The 18,431-nt window shown below is 39.6% G+C and overlaps 1 protein-coding gene across 6 annotated transcripts in view; it reads left to right on the top strand.

The window, feature by feature from the left end:
• The window catches only part of DENND4C (DENN domain containing 4C), a 133,291-nt gene that overhangs the window by 19,692 nt on the left and 95,168 nt on the right, over positions 1-18,431 (top strand). For 4 of the 6 annotated variants that reach the window (XM_059656565.1, XM_059656568.1, XM_059656566.1 and 1 more), the window contains exon 2: positions 12,972-13,293. The exons of 1 other annotated variant lie outside the window; for it this stretch is intronic. In XM_059656565.1, coding sequence (XP_059512548.1) covers positions 12,989-13,293 — 305 coding nt within the window. In that variant the 5' untranslated portion in view covers positions 12,972-12,988. The remainder of the gene's footprint in view (positions 1-12,971; positions 13,294-18,431) is intronic. One more of the 6 variants, XM_059656569.1, reaches the window with a different exon arrangement.

The raw sequence follows: 18,431 nt of genomic DNA, 5'->3' as shown, positions 1-18,431 counted from the left end.
ATAGAGTTGAAAGGAGAAAGAGACAAATCTTCAATTATAGTTTGAAATTTCAAAACCAGTCTTAATAATTGATGGAATAAGAGGACAGAAATCAACAAGGATATAGTAGACTTGAACAACATTTTTAACCTCCTTGACCTGATTGGTATTTGTCGAGTTCTCTGTCCAACAACAGAACACATATTTTGCTGAAGTCCACATGGTATATTTAGTAAGGTAGACCATATTCTTAGCCATAAAATGTCTCAATAAATGTAAAAGAATTCAAGTCATACACACGATATTCTCTTACCACAATGCAATTAAATTAGAAATCAGTAACTGAAGATTCTTGGAAAATCCCCAAGTATAAAATTTGGAACCTGGAAAACACATATATATGTATGTATGTATGAATGAATGTATGTATGTATTTTTAAATCCTCACCCGAGGATATATAAAGAGAGAGAAAAGAGGGGGGAGAGAGATAAAAGAAGGGAGAGAGAAACATTGATCAGTTGCCTTCCTCAGTTGCCTTCCGTACATGCCCTAATTGGGAATTGAACCCGCAACCCTTTGGTGTATGGGACACCACTCCAGCCAGCTGAACCACTCAGCCAGTGCTTTTCAAACATTTTTTTTAAATTGACTTGAGGGACAGAGAGAGACAGAGATAGAGACAGACATCAATTTATTTCACTTTTTATACATTCATTGGTTGATTCTTGTATGTGCCCTGACGAGATCTGACCTGCAACCTCAGTGTACGCAATGACTCTCTAACCAACTGAGCTACCCAGGCCAGGGCTGACAAACATACTGTTAAATAACCTCTTGGTCAAAGAAAATATATTTCATGAAAGGGAAATTAAGATATTTTGAACCACATGAAAAGAGAACATGATATCTAAATTTGTGGGATGCCACTAAAACATTGCTTGGCGAGGGATTCATAGCACTAAATACCTACATAGAAAAGAAGATCTGAAGTTAATGACCTCAGCTTCCAGCTTAAGAAACTAGAAAAAGAAGAGCAAATTAAATTTGACATAAACAGAGGAAAGAAAATAATCAAGATAAAAGTAGAAATTAATGAAATATAATACAGAAAAGCAATAGAGAGAAATCAGTGAAATAAAAAACTAGTTCTTAGAGAAGATCAATAAAATTGATAAATTTCTAGCCAGACTGATAAGGAAAAAAAGAAAGAACACACAAATTAATAATATCAGGAATGAGAGGGATGACATCACTACATAGTCTACTGATATTAAAAGGATAATAAGGGAATATTATAAACAACTTTCTGCCAGTAAATTTGATAACTTAGATGAAGTGGACAAATTCTTTGAAAGACACTTGGTATAAGACTGAATGTCGAGGAGAGAACCAAGATGGCGGCATAGGTTAACGCCGGAGTTTGCTGCTTTGAACAACTACTTCAAAAGTGAAACCAAAAAACGGAAGGGACATCACCCAGAACCACAGGGGCGCTGGCTGAGTGGAAGTCCTACAACTAGGAGGAAAGAGAAACGCATACGGACACTCAGAGGAGGCGCAGTGCTGAAGTCAAATTCTGAGGTGCGGAGTGCGCGGAGCGGGCTGGCGGCGGAGGGCGCGGTTGTTGTTTTCAATTGGGAGGGAGTCGCAGACTCTGAGCTCCAGATCCGGGCGAGTCTTTAGGGACCCAGACTCAGGCAGGAGAAGCGGGACTGTCTGGCTTCGGTCAGAGCGAGTGCAGCTTTCTCTCCGAGCTTTGCAGCGGGTGCTGGGACTCAGAGAGGCAGAGCCCCTTGGGACAGGACTGAGAGCCGCCATAACTGCTCTCTCCGGCCCACGCTGTTGATCCTGTTCGACCCGCCCTGCCCAAGCCCTGCACAGAGGCATTTGCCGGATAGCCTCAGGCAAAGGCTAGATTAGCACCTCCCTAGAGGACAGAAGTTCTCTCACCACCGACACAGCTGAATCTCATAGCCACTTGGCCTGGAGGTCAAACCCTCCCTGGAATTAGCTACAGCAATCAAGATTTATCTATAAGACTGCGAACAAAGACCACTAGGGGGTGCACCAAGGAAGCATAACAAAATGCGGAGACAAAGAAACAGGACAAAATTGTCAATGGAAGAAATAGAGTTCAGAACCACACTTTTAAGGTCTCTCAAGAACTGTTTAGAAGCTGCCGATAAACTTAATGAGATCTACACGAAAACTAATAAGACCCTCGATCTTATATTGGGGAACCAACTAGAAATTAAGCACACACGGACTGAAATAACGAATATTATACAGACGCCCGACAGCAGACCAGAGGAGCGCAAGAATCAAGTCAATGATTTGAAATGCGAGGAAGCAAAAAACATCCAACCGGAAAAGCAAAATGAAAAAAGAATCCAAAAATGCGAGGATAGTGTAAGGAGCCTCTGGGACAGCTTCAAGCGTACCAACATCAGAATTATAGGGGTGCCAGAAGATGAGAGAGAGCAAGATATTGAAAACCTATTTGAAGAAATAATGACAGAAAACTTCCCCCACCTGGTGAAAGAAATGGACTTACAGGTCCAAGAAGCACGGAGAACCCCAAACAAAAGGAATCCAAAGAGGACCACACCAAGACACATCATCATTAAAATGCCAAGAGCAAAAGATAAAGAGAGAATCTTAAAAACAGCAAGAGAAAGAAACTCAGTTACCTACAAGGGAATACCCATACGACTGTCAGCTGATTTCTCAACAGAAACTTTGCAGGCCAGAAGGGAGTGGCAAGAAATATTCAAAGTGATGAATACCAAGAACCTACAACCAAGATTACTTTATCCAGCAAAGCTATCATTCAGAATTGAAGGTCAGATAAAGAGCTTCACAGATAAGGAAAAGCTAAAGGAGTTCATCACCACCAAACCAGGATTATATGAAATGCTGAAAGGTATCCTTTAAGAAGAGGAAGAGGAAGAAAAAGGTAAAGATACAAATTATGAACAACAAATATGCATCTATCAACAAGTGAATCTAAGAATCAAGTGAATAAATAATCTGATGAACAGAATAAACTGTTGATTATAATAGAATCAGGGACATAAAAAGGGAATGGACTGACTATTCTTGGGGGGGAAAGGGGTGTGGGAGATGTGGGAAGAGACTGGACAAAAATCGTGCACCTATGGATGAGGACAGTGGGTGGGGAGTGAGGGCGGAGGGTGGGGCGGGAACTGGGAGGAGGGGAGTTATGGGGGGGGAAAAAAAGGAACAAATGTAATAATCTGAACAATAAAGATTTAATTAAAAAAAAATAAAAAAATAAAAAAAAAAAAATTAAAAAAGACTGAATGTCTTTGTCCCCTTCTCAAATTCTTGAGCCCTAAGCCCAAATGTGATGGTATTTGGAGGTGGGGCTATGGAAGACAGTCTTCTGTGAAGTAGGAAACCAGCCCTCAACAGACACTGAATCTGCCAATGCCTTGATCTTGGACTGCCCAGCTTCCAGAATTATGAGAAATAAATTTCTGCTGTTTATAAGCCACCCAATCTACGGTATTCTGGTATAGCAGCCTGAATGGATTAAGACAGATACGAAGTATGAAAATTTACTCAAGAAGAAATTGAGTAAACTTTAAAGGAATTGAATTTATAGTTAAAAATCCTACCCACAAAGAAAACTCCAAATCCAGATGATTTCACAGGTGAATTCTATCAAACATTTGAGGACACAGTAATACCATTCCATACAAACTCTTTTAAGGATTGAAGAGGAGGAAGTTCTTCTCAACTCATTGTCTGAGACTAACATTACTTTGCTACCAAAACCAGATAAAGACATTGCAAGAAAAGAAAACTACAGACCAATAGCCCTCAGTAATATAAAATTTCAAATGAAATTTTAACAAATAGAATTCAGAATATAGAAAAAGGAAATATATCATGATCAAGAGGTATTTATCTCAGGATTGTAGGGTTGGTTAATAACTTGAAAATTAATGTAATTCACCATATTAAAAACTGAAACATGAAAAACCATATAATTTCAGTAGATGCAGAAAAAGTATATAAAATCCAACATCTGTTCCTGATAAAAATCTCAGAAATAGAAAGAAACTTCCTTAACTTGAAAAGAGCATGTATGGAAAACCTATGAGTAACATCATATTTAGTGTAAAAGAAATAATGCTTTCCCGTAGGATTAGGAATAAAAAAAGATGTCCACTCTCAATATCCCCCCCCCCCTTTTTTGATCAAAGAAATGTGTATTTAAACCCTTATGCAGCATCTTTACTTTTAACACCATAAACATAAATATAATTACAATACTCATTGGACAATAGATACATTATTATTGTCACGGTAAATTGGCATATTCATTTCAAAAGGTAAGAAAGTAACATATAACAATAGTTACACAGGCATTTATATATTCTGAATTAGGAAGCTGACTCCAGGCATTTATAACTTAACAGAAGCCCAAAAGTTTAATTTGGAGAAATGATTATGCATTCTCTCTTTTTACTGTGGTAAAATATATATATATATATATGTAATATGTGTCATTTTAACAGTTTGTAAGTGTACATTTCAGTGGCATTAAATACAAATCAGTGTTGTGTGACCATTGTCACTGTCTACACTTAAAACTTTCTCATTATCCTCAATATTAACTGTATACCCATTAAATAATAATTTTTCATTCTCCCCTATCCTAGCCCTTGGTAATCTGTTTTACTGAAATGGAATCATATAATCTTTTTCCTTCTCTGTCTGGCTTATTTAATTTAGCATAATGTTTTCAAAGTTCATATTGTAGCATTGATCAAATTTAATTCCTTCTTATGACTGAATAATATTCCATTGTGTGGTTATATGCATTTTATGTATTCATTCATCTGTTGGTGGACACTTAGGTTGTTCTCCCTTTTGGCTATTGTGAATATTGTTGCTGTGACTATGATGTTGAGTATTTATTAATGTGTTTATTGGGTTATTTGTATATCTTCTTTGCTCACCATTTCTCTTAAACATTGTACTGGATGTTCTAGCCAGCACAGTGGAGGCAAGAAAAATAAAATAAAAGGAAACTACATTAGAAAGAAAGAAGTAAAATTGTCTTTATTCACAGACACATTATTATCTGTGTAGAAAATTTGATGGAACTTAGAAAAAAAGCTCTGCAACTCATAAGCAACTTTAGCATGATTGCATTATATAAGATCAATAGATAAAAATCAATTGTAAAAAATGCTCAGAGTCACTAATCATCTGAGAGATACAAATCAAAACAACAGTGAGGTACCATCTCACACCTGTCAGAATGACTATCATCAACAAATCCACAAATGACAAGTGCTGGCGAGGATGCAGAGAAAAAGGAACCCTTGTGCACTGCTGGTGGGAATGCAGACTGGTGCAGCCACTGTGGAGAACAGTATGGAGTTTCCTTAAAAAACTAAAAATGGAACTCCCATTTGACCCAGTGATCCCACTTCTAGGAATATATCCCAAGAAACTAGAAACACCAATCAGAAAGGATATATGTACCCCCATGTTCATAGCGGCACAATTTACCATAGCTAAGATTAGGAAATAGCCTAAGTGCCCATCAGCAGATGAGTGGATCTGCTGTGGTACATCTACACAATGGAATACTACGCTGCTATAAAAAGGAAGAACTACCATTTGCAACAGCATGGATGGAACTGGAGAGCACTATGCTAAGCGAAATAAGTCAGTCAGAGAAAGATAAATATCACGTGATCTCACTCATTTGTGGAATATAATGGACAACAAAAACTGATGAACAAAAACAGATCCAGAGAAAGAGAAGCATCGATCAAACTGTCAAACCTCAGAGGGAAGGTAGGGGAGGGTGGGGGTAAGGGGGAGAGATCAACCAAAGGACTTGTATGCATGCATATAAGCTAACCAATGGACACAGACACCAGGGGGGTGAGGGCATGAGCGGGGAGTGTGTGGGGGGGGAGGGGGTGTTAAGGACACATGTAATACCTTAATCAATAAAGAAAAAAATACATGATTTTAAAAAACATATGTACTACTAGCAGCCAGGTGCACGAAATTTTGCATGGGTGTAGTCCCTAGGCCTGGCTGGCAATGAAAGCGCCGGCGTCTGGCGTGGAAGGGCAGGTCCCAGCTGACCTCAGGCCCCCACGTGCCCCCCCCTCCGCCTGAGTCACAGTGCCTGAGTCCCCATCCGGAGATGCAGTGAGCATGGCTGGATGCTGCGGGCCAGGGCGCAGCATGGGCCTCTGGGCTGCCCAGTGGTGCTGCATGGAAACTGGGTGGGCAGTGCGCTCTCTCCTGGCCGGCCTTGCAGCTCCTGCCCAAACTCACAGGGAGCCCGACTGCCCCCTGTGTTCCTGGTGGCTGCAGCCTGGCTCACTGGGAAGAGGCTGTGCGGGTGGAGGGGTGGGCTCCTTGCGGGTGCCTGGCCCCTGAGCGAGGGGGCTTCCCCTTTGCACGAGCCCTGGCGTCCCAGGGGACGGTAGCAGGGGGAGTGAGAGCGAACTTGAACTCGGCGGACACACTGCATTCTCACCGCACCTCTGTCCCTGTCACCCCCGCCCCCAGGTAGCCGGTGAGAGGTTGCAGTGCATCACCTACACCTGCCTTACTCCACGCCGCCCCCTGGTGGTCAGCGCACATCACAGCAAACGGTCAAACTCCCGGTTGAACAACTGCCCGAGGGGACATTGCATATTAGGCTTTTATTATATAGGATTATTACTATAATGTCTTTCCTCAACCTAGGCCTCCGGTTTTATTTTATTTTGTAATGAAATTTAAAATAGAAATTTGGTGAATTAGTTATGTATTGCTGAATACAGTAGGTCCTCTCGTTATGTTGGAGATCCATTCCTACGGCATGACTTAATGCGATTTTCGCTTTAACTTGGAACCCACCTACATAAGCACCTATGTCACTCACATGGAGCACATACACAGCAGTAATGAAGTGAAACAGTAAAAAAAATTTAAAAGAAAGATAACATTTCCTGACCTTTACTTGTGGTAAGTAAATATTAAAAAACATAAAGCACATATGTACATAGGTCGAAATGATAGAATTTTTTTTAAATATATTTTTTATTGATGAAGATATTACATATGTGTCCTTATCCCCACATTACCCCCTACTCCCCCCCCCCCCCGCGCTCATGCCCTCACCCCCCCCGTTGTCCATGTCCATTGGTTAGGCCTATATGCTTGCATAAAAGTCCTTTGGTTGATCTTTCCCCCTTACCCCCACCCTCCCCTACCTTCCCTCCAAGGCCCGACAGTCCAATCAACGCCTCTCCGTCTCTGGATCAGTCCTTGTTCATCAGTTTATGTTGTTCATTATATTCCACAAATGAGTGAGACCATGTGGTATTTATCCGCTCTCCAGTTCCATCCATGCTGTGGCAAATGGTAAGAGTTCCTTTTTCTTCCTCTTCTTAAAGAATCCCTTTCAGCATTTCATATAATGCTGGTTTGGTGGTAATGAACTCCTTTAGCTTTTTCTTATCTGTGAAGCTCTTTATCTGACCTTCTATTCTGAATGATAGCTTTGCTGGATAAAGTAATCTTGGTTGTAGGTTCTTGGTATTCATCACTTTGACTATTTCTTGCCACTCTCTTCTGGCCTGCATGGTTTCTGTTGAGAAATCAACTGACAGTCGTATGGGTATTCCCGTGTAGGTAACTGACTTTCTTTCTCTTGCTGCTTTTAAGATTCTCTCTTTGTCTTTTGCTCTTGGCATTTTAATTATGATGTGTCTTGGTGTGGTCCTCTTTGGATTCCTTTTGTTTGGGGTTCTCTGCGCTTCCTGGACTTGTAAGTCTATTTCTTTGACCAGGTAGGGGAAGTTTTCTGTCATTATTTCTTCAAATAGGTTTTCATTATCTTGCCCTCTCTCTTCTTCTGGTATCCCTATAATTCTGATGTTGGTTCGCTTGAAGTTGTCCCAGAGGCTCCTTACACTATCTTCATATTTTTGGAATCTTTTTTCTTTTTTCTTTTTCGATTGGGTATTTTTTGTTCCTTTGTATTTCAAATCTTTGACTTGATTCTTGGGATCCTCTTGTCTGCTGTTGGATCTCTGTATATTATTCTTTATTTCAGTCAGTGTATGCTTAATTTCTAGTTGGTCCTTTTTCATATCCTCGAGGGTCTCACTATATTTCTTGAGGGTCTCACTAAATTTATCGGCGGTTTCCATAAAATTCTTGAAAAACCTTATAAACGTGGTTTTGAACTCTATATCCAGTCGTTTGCTTTCCTCCATTTCTGTCATTTGTGACCTGTTTCTTTGTCTCCGCATTTTTTATGCTTCCCTGTGTTGGTAGAGTGGTTTTGTGTGCTAGGTGTCCTGTAGGGCCCAGTGGCTCAGCCTCCCCAGTTACCTGAGGTGGACACTCTTGGTGCACCCCCTTGTGGGCTTTGTGCACAGTCTTGTTGTAGTTAAGCCTTGATTGTTGTAGGATCACTGGGAGGAATTGACCTTCAGGCCAATTGGCAGTGAGAATCGGCTGTGTCTGCAGTGGGAGAACTTCTGTGCTGAAGACACCCTTCTGGGGCAAGACTTTCTTCAATGGGGCTTTGGTGCTCACTGAGTCTTCCCCCTGGGTGTGTCCCTTATGGATCTGAGGAGTTGTAATCCGGATGGTCCCCCTCTGACTACTGGGTACACTGGCTCTTGGAGGTTACCCAGCAGGAGCTATGAAGAGAACTGCAGATTCCCCTTCCTTTTTTGGAGTTTGGAGGTGCCCTGATGTGGCCCAGCTGTGAAGCAATGCAAGCTGCTGTGGGGCCTTGGGCCTTCTCTTGGAAGTTCTGGGTCTGTGGCCCAGCTGCAATTTGTTAGGTAATTTTTAGGTTGCAAAGGGCCAGGGCATTCATATGCAAAAGCCTCTGCCGCTGCCTGGGTGGGGCGGGGTCTCAGGGAATCAAAGGGCGGAGCAAGGAACTATGGCGGATTCTCAGCCCTGCCCTAAGGGGCCACGCGCTTCTCAGTGTCCCGACAATCGAATTGCTACAAGCACCTCTGAGGGAAAGCCGCCCTCGAGTTCCAAGTTCTGCCTGCTGCCAGTCAGAGCAGTTTCTCCCCGTAAGAGTCCTGGGTCCCCAGAGACTTCCCGGAACCGGAGTTCAGAGCTGTCGGGAGCTTGTGACTCCCTCCCGATTCAAAAAGACAGCCGCGTCCTCAGCTACTAGCCCCTTTCCGCTCACACGAGCCTCCGTACCTTTGCACTTTACTTCCGCAGCTCCTGACCCTCAACGTGCTTTTCTCCTTCCTTCTAGTTGTAGAATGTCCACTCCGCCAGCCTTCCTGTAGTTCTGGATGATGTCCGTTTTGTCTGTTTATTCTGTTTGAAGTTGTTGTAGGAGGCAGCAATTTCGGTGTTTCCCTATGCCGCCATCTTAGTTTCTCCCCCAGAATTTTTTTTTTTAATAAATAAATGGGAGATGGCAACATAACCATGAAACCACATACGTTGAGTCCCATGTAACCCGAGGACTGTCTGTACATCAAAAGGAACTTTAAAAATACAAAGAAATGATAAAATTATAAAGATATTTTAATAACATGGGAAAGGAATAAATCAGAAGCCAAAAAAAAATCAGTTATATTTCTGTATAGTAGCAATGAACAATTGGAATTGAGTTAAAAGAAACATTGTCGTTTACAGTAGCATCTAAAATATTAAGTACTTAAGGGTCAATCTTAGAAAAGAAATGAGACTTATTTGTTGTAAACCATAAAATATTGATGAGAGAAAATTTAAAAAATCTACATTAATGCAGAGTTAAACTTTTTTCATGGGTTAGAAGACTCAATATTGCCAATCCTCCTTAAATTGACCTACCAATTCAACAGTCTCAGTTAACATTTTACTAGGCTTTTTTTTTTTTTAAGAAATTGACAAGTGGATTCTAAAATGCTTATTGAAATGCAAAGGATCTTTGCAAAGACAGTTTTGAAAAAGAACAGAGTTGAAGACTAATACTGCCTGTTTTCAAGATTTATTGTAAAGCTACATTAATCAAAACAATGTGGTACTGAAATATAAACAAATAGATCAATGGAACAGAATAGAAAATCCAGAAATAAAAACAAATATTGGAAATGAATCTTTGAAAATGGGTGATATGGTGTAGAAAAGATGGTCTTTCAACTAGTGGTGCTAAAAAAAAAAAAATGGATATGTAAATAATGAATCTTGACTCATACCTTACACCATATACAAAAATTTACTCCAAATGGATCATAGATCTAAGTGTAAAACCTAAATTCATAAAACTTTTAAAAGAAAACCTGGGAGAAAACTGTTGTGATCTTGGATTAGACAATGATTTCTTAAATATGACACCACAACCATGGTTCATAAAAGAACAGATTGACTAATTAGACCTCATTAAAAGTAAAAACTTATTTTCAAAAGGCAGTATTAAGAGAAAAAGACAAGCCACAGATTGGGAGAAAATATTTGTAAAGCATATGCCTGGTAAATGACTTGTATCTAGAATATATAAAGATCTTCAAAACTCAATAATTAGTAAACAAACAACCCAATGAAAACATGGGCAAAGATTTGAACAAACTTCACCAAAAATATATGAATGGGAAATAAGCACATAAAAAGATGGTTCTCATCACTAGTTATTAACATGCAAATTAAGACTATAGTTAAGCCCTAACCGGTTTGGCTCAGTGAATAGAGCGTCGGTCTGTGGACTGAAGAGTCCCAGGTTCGATTCCGGCCAAGGGCATGTACCTTGGTTGCGGACACATCCCCAGTAGGGGGGGTATGCAGGAGGCAGCTGGTCGATGTTTCTCTCTCATCGATGTTCCTAACACTCTATCCCTCTCCCTTCCTCTCTGTAAAAAATCAATAAAATATATTTTTTAAAAAAGACTATAGTTAAGTATCACTATTGATGTATTAGAATGTCTAAATTTAAAAGATGGCCTAATAGAGTGTTGGAGAGGATGTGGAACAACTGGAACTCTCATATACTGATGGTAGGAATGTAAAATGGTACATCACTCTAGAAAACAATTAGTTTGTTAGAACTACATACACTTACCAGGTGATCCAGCCATTTCATCTTAGAAATTTACCAACAATAAGTGAAAGCATATGTCCAGAAGGCTTGTACACTGGTGTCCATGACAGCTTTAATAGCCCTAAACTGAAAATAACTCACATGTCCTCTACATAGGTGAATGAATAAACATATTTTGGCATATTCAACAGTGGACTATTCAATAAAAAAATAACGATATATTGATACATAAGATAGGATGGACAAATCTCAAAATATTTATGATGAGTGAAAGAAGTTAGGCAAAGAATACATACTATAATGATTCCATGTTTATCAATTCTAGAAACCAGCCTATAGTAATAGAAAGCAGATCATTCATTCTCTTGGTGGGGAGAAGGATAATGAAGGGTACAGGTAAATTTGGGGTGTTGATGGATATTTTTACTGGTTTGACAGGTATATTTGTGAAAGCTTACCAAATTGTACAGTTTAAATATGTTTATTATATGTAAACTAGGGGCCTAGTGCATGAAATTCGTGCACGGGGGGTTGTCCCTCAGCCTGACCTGCACCCTCTCCAATCTGGGAGCCCTCAGGGGATGTCCTACTGACGGCTTAGGCCCGCTCCCCATGGCTCTCTGCTCTTTGCAGGGCCTGCCTGCTTCACACTGCAGTGACTGCCAAGCGGGCGGTGCTGGGAGGTGCCTGTGGGCTGTGCTTCCCTGCTCCCGGTCACCACAGCAACAGCCAAGCAGGCCGTGCTGGGAGCTGCCTCCTACCTGCTATCAGTCTCCACAGAGGCGATGAAGTTAATTTGAATACTCACTCTGATTGTCTGGTGAACATAGTGGAGGGATGGTTAATTTACATGTTTCTCTTTTATTATATAGGATTATACCTCTCAAGAAAGTTGTTTTTGAAAAGCATATAAAATCTGGAAATATCCAAAACCTCAGAAGCTTAATTTTATTTTTTGAGGCACTGAGTTTAAAGATAACAGAAATCTTGACTCAAAGTTCCTATTCTCTAGGTTTTTACCATGTAGTACCCAAGGCAATGTGTATTGTATGTAATTTTATCTTCTTTGGTTATAGTTTTTTATGCTCTATCTGGTATTTACATATGGAATATTTAATGATTCCTAAATATGGTTTATATGGTGTTTACATAAAGTTTCTTCACTATAAGGGACTGACTCCCAACTGGATTAATATACTGATTTAGTTACACTTATTACCATTATCTTTATTTTTTGTGTGTTAGACCTTGACTAATTCATGATGAACTCTTCTTAAATGTAAAGTGTAGCTATAGGAATTGTGTAACTTCAAAGAGAATGATTTTTTAAATGGCCTAAATATTGTTTATTATGTGCATTTTGCTCAGAGGAAAGCACCAGAGCCCACCTCTGATAGTTTGATTATTTATTTTCCATTGATTTTTAGAGAGAGTGGAAGGCAGGGAGGGAGTGGAGGAGAGAGAGCGAGCGAGAGAAACATCAGTGAGAGAGAGAGACATTGATACATCAATGTGAGAGAGACACATCGATTGGTTGTCTCCCACATACACCCCAACCGGGCTGGGGATCAGGGATCAAACCTGCACCCAGGTATGTGCCCTTATTGGGAATCAAACCTGAGATCCATTGGTGTGCAGGTTGGCACTCTAACCACTGGGAAATACTGGCTAGGGCCAGTTTGATTATTTTTAACAGAGGCTTAGGCACTTGAAAGGATTATAGTAACCTTACAAATGAATTTATGCTGCAAATTTGTACTTTGTTGGCGGTAAAAGCTCATAAGATGATACTAACACAGGCTTCAATAGAATGACAACAATTTGATTATAAATCCAACTGGCAAGTGGGTTAGTTGATCACTGTTAACTCAGAAATACTTTAATTTTAAAGAGCCAGGATAAAGTATTTTATTTAATTGCTTTTTTTCCCTCTTCTAGGAAATATAATAGCAGCCATGATAGAAGACAAAGGGCCAAGAGTGACCGACTACTTTGTCGTGGCAGGTCTCACTGATACATCTACTCTGTTGGATCAAGAAATAAATCGTTTAGATACTAAGTCAACTGGACCTAAAGCTCCAATTATAGACATTGCAGTTATTAACAAATCAGCTGGGGAAACAGTACCTGAAGGTTATACTTGTGTTGAAGCCACTCCATCAGCTCTCCAAGCAAACTTGAACTATGGAAGTCTGAAAAGCCCAGAACTTTTCCTCTGTTATAAAAGAGGAAGAGATAAACCACCCCTTACCGACATTGGGTAACATGACTAATTTTCTTTTGCTATAATGAAGGGAAAAATTTTTATTTAAGGTGCATGGGAATAGGGATTTGAAGTCCTTGATAGTTCTATTATTATTTTTACTTCAGGTTCAAGTATTATATTACATACCTCTGTCCACCCTGAATTTCTTTGCATTGTACTTAAATCATTAGATCAATTCCTTTCAAAAGTTTTGAAATGAAGGGAAGGCATAGAGCCTGAAATGTGATTCCATTTCTGTTGTACTTATCAGATAAGGTTATTAATTAAACATAAAAGAACAAGAAGGTACAATAAAAGAGTTTTTTTTTTTTTTAAAGGAGCTACTTGGGTTATGTGATGAGTTTTTTCAAAGCCCTGAACTTATTTAACAAAGGAGTATTCCTGTTTAAAAAAATATAATTGTGCTTTGTGGTTTTTAGTACCACAAGGAGGGTATTTACAGTTTAGAAGGAGAATAGTTGTTATGAGATAGTTACTATCTGATCCACAGCTAATGAACAGTTTTCTCTGCAAAAGCATTTTATCCAAATATATTTTTAGGATAGCTATAATATTTTTTCATATATACATGTCATGTATTACACTGTTAAGTTTATTACAATTGCCATCAGTTAGTAAAAACATAGGTACTTGAGTATCTTGGAAAGTATTTAGGATCAGCTTGTCCCTTTATACAAAAATTCTGTTGGAATTTTGATGGGGATGGCATTTAATCTGTAGATCTATTTGGAGAGTATTGCCATCTTGAACCCTGCAAGTTTGCTGAATCTATTGGCTCTAGTAGCTTTCATTTGGATTTTTAAAAATGATAGGATCAAGTCCTCTGCAAACAGATGATTTTCTATTTCTTCCTTTGCAATTTGCTTTATTTGCCCCCCTTGTTTTATTGCTCTGGCTAAAACTTAGAGCACAACATTGAACAGCAGTGGTGAAAGCAGGCATCCTTGTCTTATTCCTGATGTTATGTGGAAAACTTACCATCTTTCACCATTGAATATGATGTGAGCTGTGGTTTTTCATAAATGCCATTTATTATGTTAAGGAAGGTTCCCTTTACTTTTGTTTTTATGAGAGAGTTTTATCATGAAAGTGTGTTGGATTTTGCAAAATGCCTTTTCTTTGTTAATTAAGATCATCATGTGGATTTTTTCCTTCATTCTATTAATGTGATGTATTACATCAATTAATTTTCTTATGTTGAAGCTCTCTCTTTTAATGTAACTATAATACCACATCTCAAAAAATTATTAATTACTTAGTATCATCATGTACAAATTTCCCTGAATATTCCATGGCTTATTTTTGTTTTGTTTTTAATATATTTTTATTGATTTCAGAGAGGAAGGGAGAGGGAGCTAGAAACATCAGTGATGAAAGAGAATCATCGATCAGTTGCCTCCTGCATGCCTCCTGCACGCCCCCTACTGGGGACTGAGCCCGCAACCCTGGCATGTGCCCCTGATGGAAATCAAACCTGGGACACTTCAGTCCGCAGGCTGACACTCTATCCACTGAGCCAAACCTGCTTGGGCTCCATGAATTATTTTTAATCAGTTGTTTGCTGGTTATTCTGTTGATAGTTGTTCAGATACTGTACTAAGAAAGGTAACAAGCTGCCGCATTTGACCACCACTTAATATGCTCATTACCTCCTCCAGTGTTGCAGTAGAGCTCTGGTGAAATTATCCCAAGGCAGTGGTCGGCAAACTCATTAGTCACCAGAGCCAAATATCAACAACAGTACAACGATTGAAATTTCTTTTGAGAGCCAAATTTTTTAAACTTAAACTATATAAAACTATATAGGTAGGTACATTGTTATTAACTTAATTAGGGTACTCCTAAGCTGGCCATTGCTAAAAATGTCCTCAATCTGATTGAGGTACGTTCGCTGAGGTCGACCCCTTCCAACTCTCTCATCCACACTCGTCTTGTATACTTGTTTCGTCTATCTCCTTTCGTTCATCCTTCCTATATGTCCAAACCCTCTCAACATACCTTTCTCAATCCTCAACACTACATCTTCTTTCACTCCACAGTGTTCCCTAAAATTAACTTAATAAACTTTACTTAAAGTTTTAAGTCTTAGTTAAACTATAGGTACTTTGAATAAAACTTGATATCATACTTACTAACGATATTATTTATTGATAAAATTAAATTCCTTACAATTTACCTTACAATATCCATAAAATTAAATCATGACAATGACTGGCCCAGGCCGAAAACCGACTTGTGCGCATGGGCCACGAAGTTTCAATCGCACTGTACATGTGCGCCCGCACGTGGTATTTTGTGGAAGAGCCACACTCAAGGGGTCAAAGAGCCGCATGTGGCTCGCGAGCCGCGGTTTGCCGACCACTGTTCTAAGGTCTTCATTTTTTTATTTATTGATTTCAGATAGAGGAAGGAGGAGTCCTTACTCTGAAATCAATAAATAAAAAAATGAGAGAGAGAGTGAGAGAGAAACATCAATGATGAGAGAGAATCATTGATCAGTTTCCTCCTGTATGCCTCTTACTGGGGACCAAGCCCGTAACCTGGGCATGTGCCCTGACCGGGAATTGAACTGTGACCTCCTGGTTCATAGGTCTACGCTCAACCACTGAGCCACGCAGGCCTGGCCTAAGGACCTCATTATGTTTAAATTTCAAAAGCTAAAAGATTGACCTTTCAGCAGCACCCTTTCAACGCCTTTAATATCCACCCTGTTTAGCCTCCATTTTCCTTCAAGTCAGTGCAATTAGAATGGTAGTCATACAACTTTATAGGATTATTGGTTACAGGAGCCAGGTTAGAAAGGGTTGAGAAATGATTGGCACTTGGAGTTTTTGAAAGCTTGACTTTAAGGAAAAGAGAAGATAGTTATGGATCTTGCTATTCATGGTGTATTGTCCATAGGGCCTGTGAGCATGTTAGATATTCAGAATCTTAGGCACTACCCAGATTTACTGAATCAGAATCTGTATTTTAACAAAATCCTCAGAAGCAATGCTTTAGGACACCTGAGGGGCAAGGGGATGCAGAGTCAAGGACTGTTTTTTAACCTTTCTCCCAGGGGATAAATAACTTAGAACATCTTTATATTGAAGGAAAGAACCAGTTGAGAAGGAAGAGCTGATATATAGTAGTAAGAGATAGTATTTGACAGAACAAAATTATGAAACAGATGAAAGGGGTAATAGCAACAGCATAGATGACTGGATTAGCCTTTAATGGGAGGGGCTTTCCCATTGAGAAGGGAAAAGGAGGTTAAAAAGAGTGTGAACACCAATTATTGATTGAGGTAGAGTCGTTCTGGACATGTAATGGATTTACTCTCAGTTTTTAACAATTTTCTCTATGGGTTGTGTTAAGAACATAGGTAATATATAAAGAAGGATGGCTATAGAATAAAATTTTGATAATATCCATGTCAGTTGAAGGATAACCAGGCAGAGACTTAGGTTCTAGCCCTCACTGTTCCCTCTGTTAGCCATTCTTTAAAGGCCATCTTTTCACATTCCCCCCCTCCCCCCACTCTACAGTCATAATAGAAAGGATGCGAATCTCTAAAAGATTGTTGTTGCTTGTGGTTCAGTGGCACAACTTAAAAAGAAAATGATGACTTAGATAATTATACTTAGGTGCTTTCAGGTTGCAAGTAGCTATATACATCTTGCAGTTCCCTAAGGCATCTAATTTCTTTTTATTTTTTTAATATTTAAGGAACCATATTCTTTTTTACTTTTTTAAAAATATATTTGTTTTCATTGATTTCAGAGAGAAAGGGAGAGAGATAGATAGAAACATCAATGATGAGAGAGAATCATTGATTGGCTGCTTCCTGCACACCCCCTATGGGAAATCGAGCCTGCAACCAGGGCATGTGCCTTGGGCAGGAATTGAACCTGGGACCCTTTAGTCTGCAGGCCGACGCTCTATCCACTGAGCCAAACTGGCTTGGGCAAGGCATCTAATTTCTGTTACAGTATTTTACTGATTGAGGTTTATTAGAGTGTATGGTTGTCTTTTAGCTAATCATGATGGTAAATATTTCTCTCCAGATCAAATAATTGTTAATATCTGGTGACCTAAATGTTTTAACCTGTTCTGTCCCCCCGACCCCCCTCGCCCCTTAAGCACCTTGGTGAGGTTTGGAAAACCTATTAGCCACTATAAGTCAAGCACCTACCTCATTTAAATATGGAACACTGTTGTCTAACTGTTGACCTTTATGACTGATTTATAAACTGAGATAAGATATTTACAAAAATAATACTTTTTTTCCTGAAAGTATGTTAAGTTAAAATAAGATTTGACAGTCCCTCATAATGTTAAATACTTTACAAAGTATAATTTAATAGGATAATATATTCTCTTTTTAAGTTATTCTTATTCTGCAGTTCATTTTTAAAAAATACATATTTATTTATTCCTGAGAGGAAGGGAGAAGGAGAGAAAGATAGAAACATCAATGATGAGAGAGAACCATTGACCGGCTGCCTCCTGCATGCCCCACACTGGGGATTGAACTTGCAACCTAGGCATATGCCCTTGACTTGAATCGAACCTGGGACCCTTCAGTCTGCAGGCTGATGCTCTTTCCACTGAAAACTGGCTAGGGCAGGATAATATATTCTTACTAGTAGCCCTGCGCACGCATCCGTGTGCCAGGAGCTCTCTGCGGGGCCTGGCCGCTCTGCGTCCACGGCCTAGAGGCTCCCCGCGGCCTGCGGCCGGGGTGAAACACTTGCCTTGTCGCCGCGGCAATGAAGCAAGCATTCTGGCAGGCTGCTCATGCGGCCTGCTCTCAGTGGCTGCTCCCCCAGGACTGGGGGACTCCTGCGTGACTGAGAGGTCTGGACGCCACCATCTTTGTGACAGAGTGGTGGTTAATTTGCATATTACCCTTTTATTAGCTAGGATATGTCAGATATGTTTATTAAGATAAAGAATCAGACTACTATCCAAAGTTCTTATCTTCTCCACTGATGAGATTCATTGACTTTTAAATGAATGTTTTTCTCCAGCATTTTTTATTTTGTGTTCAAACATGCAGAAAAGTTAAGTTTTGAAATGGGGAGTACGAGTCTTTCTAATTTGTCCTGCTTCCCTCCCAGATTGCTTTGCCTGTATGGGTTCCCTTCCAT

The sequence above is a fragment of the Myotis daubentonii genome, chromosome 11, assembly GCF_963259705.1.
Source record: "Myotis daubentonii chromosome 11, mMyoDau2.1, whole genome shotgun sequence".
Taxonomy (NCBI): domain Eukaryota; kingdom Metazoa; phylum Chordata; class Mammalia; order Chiroptera; family Vespertilionidae; genus Myotis; species Myotis daubentonii.
The sequence above is the reverse complement of the archived record's forward strand: the minus strand, read 5'-3'. Positions and strand labels throughout refer to the sequence as shown.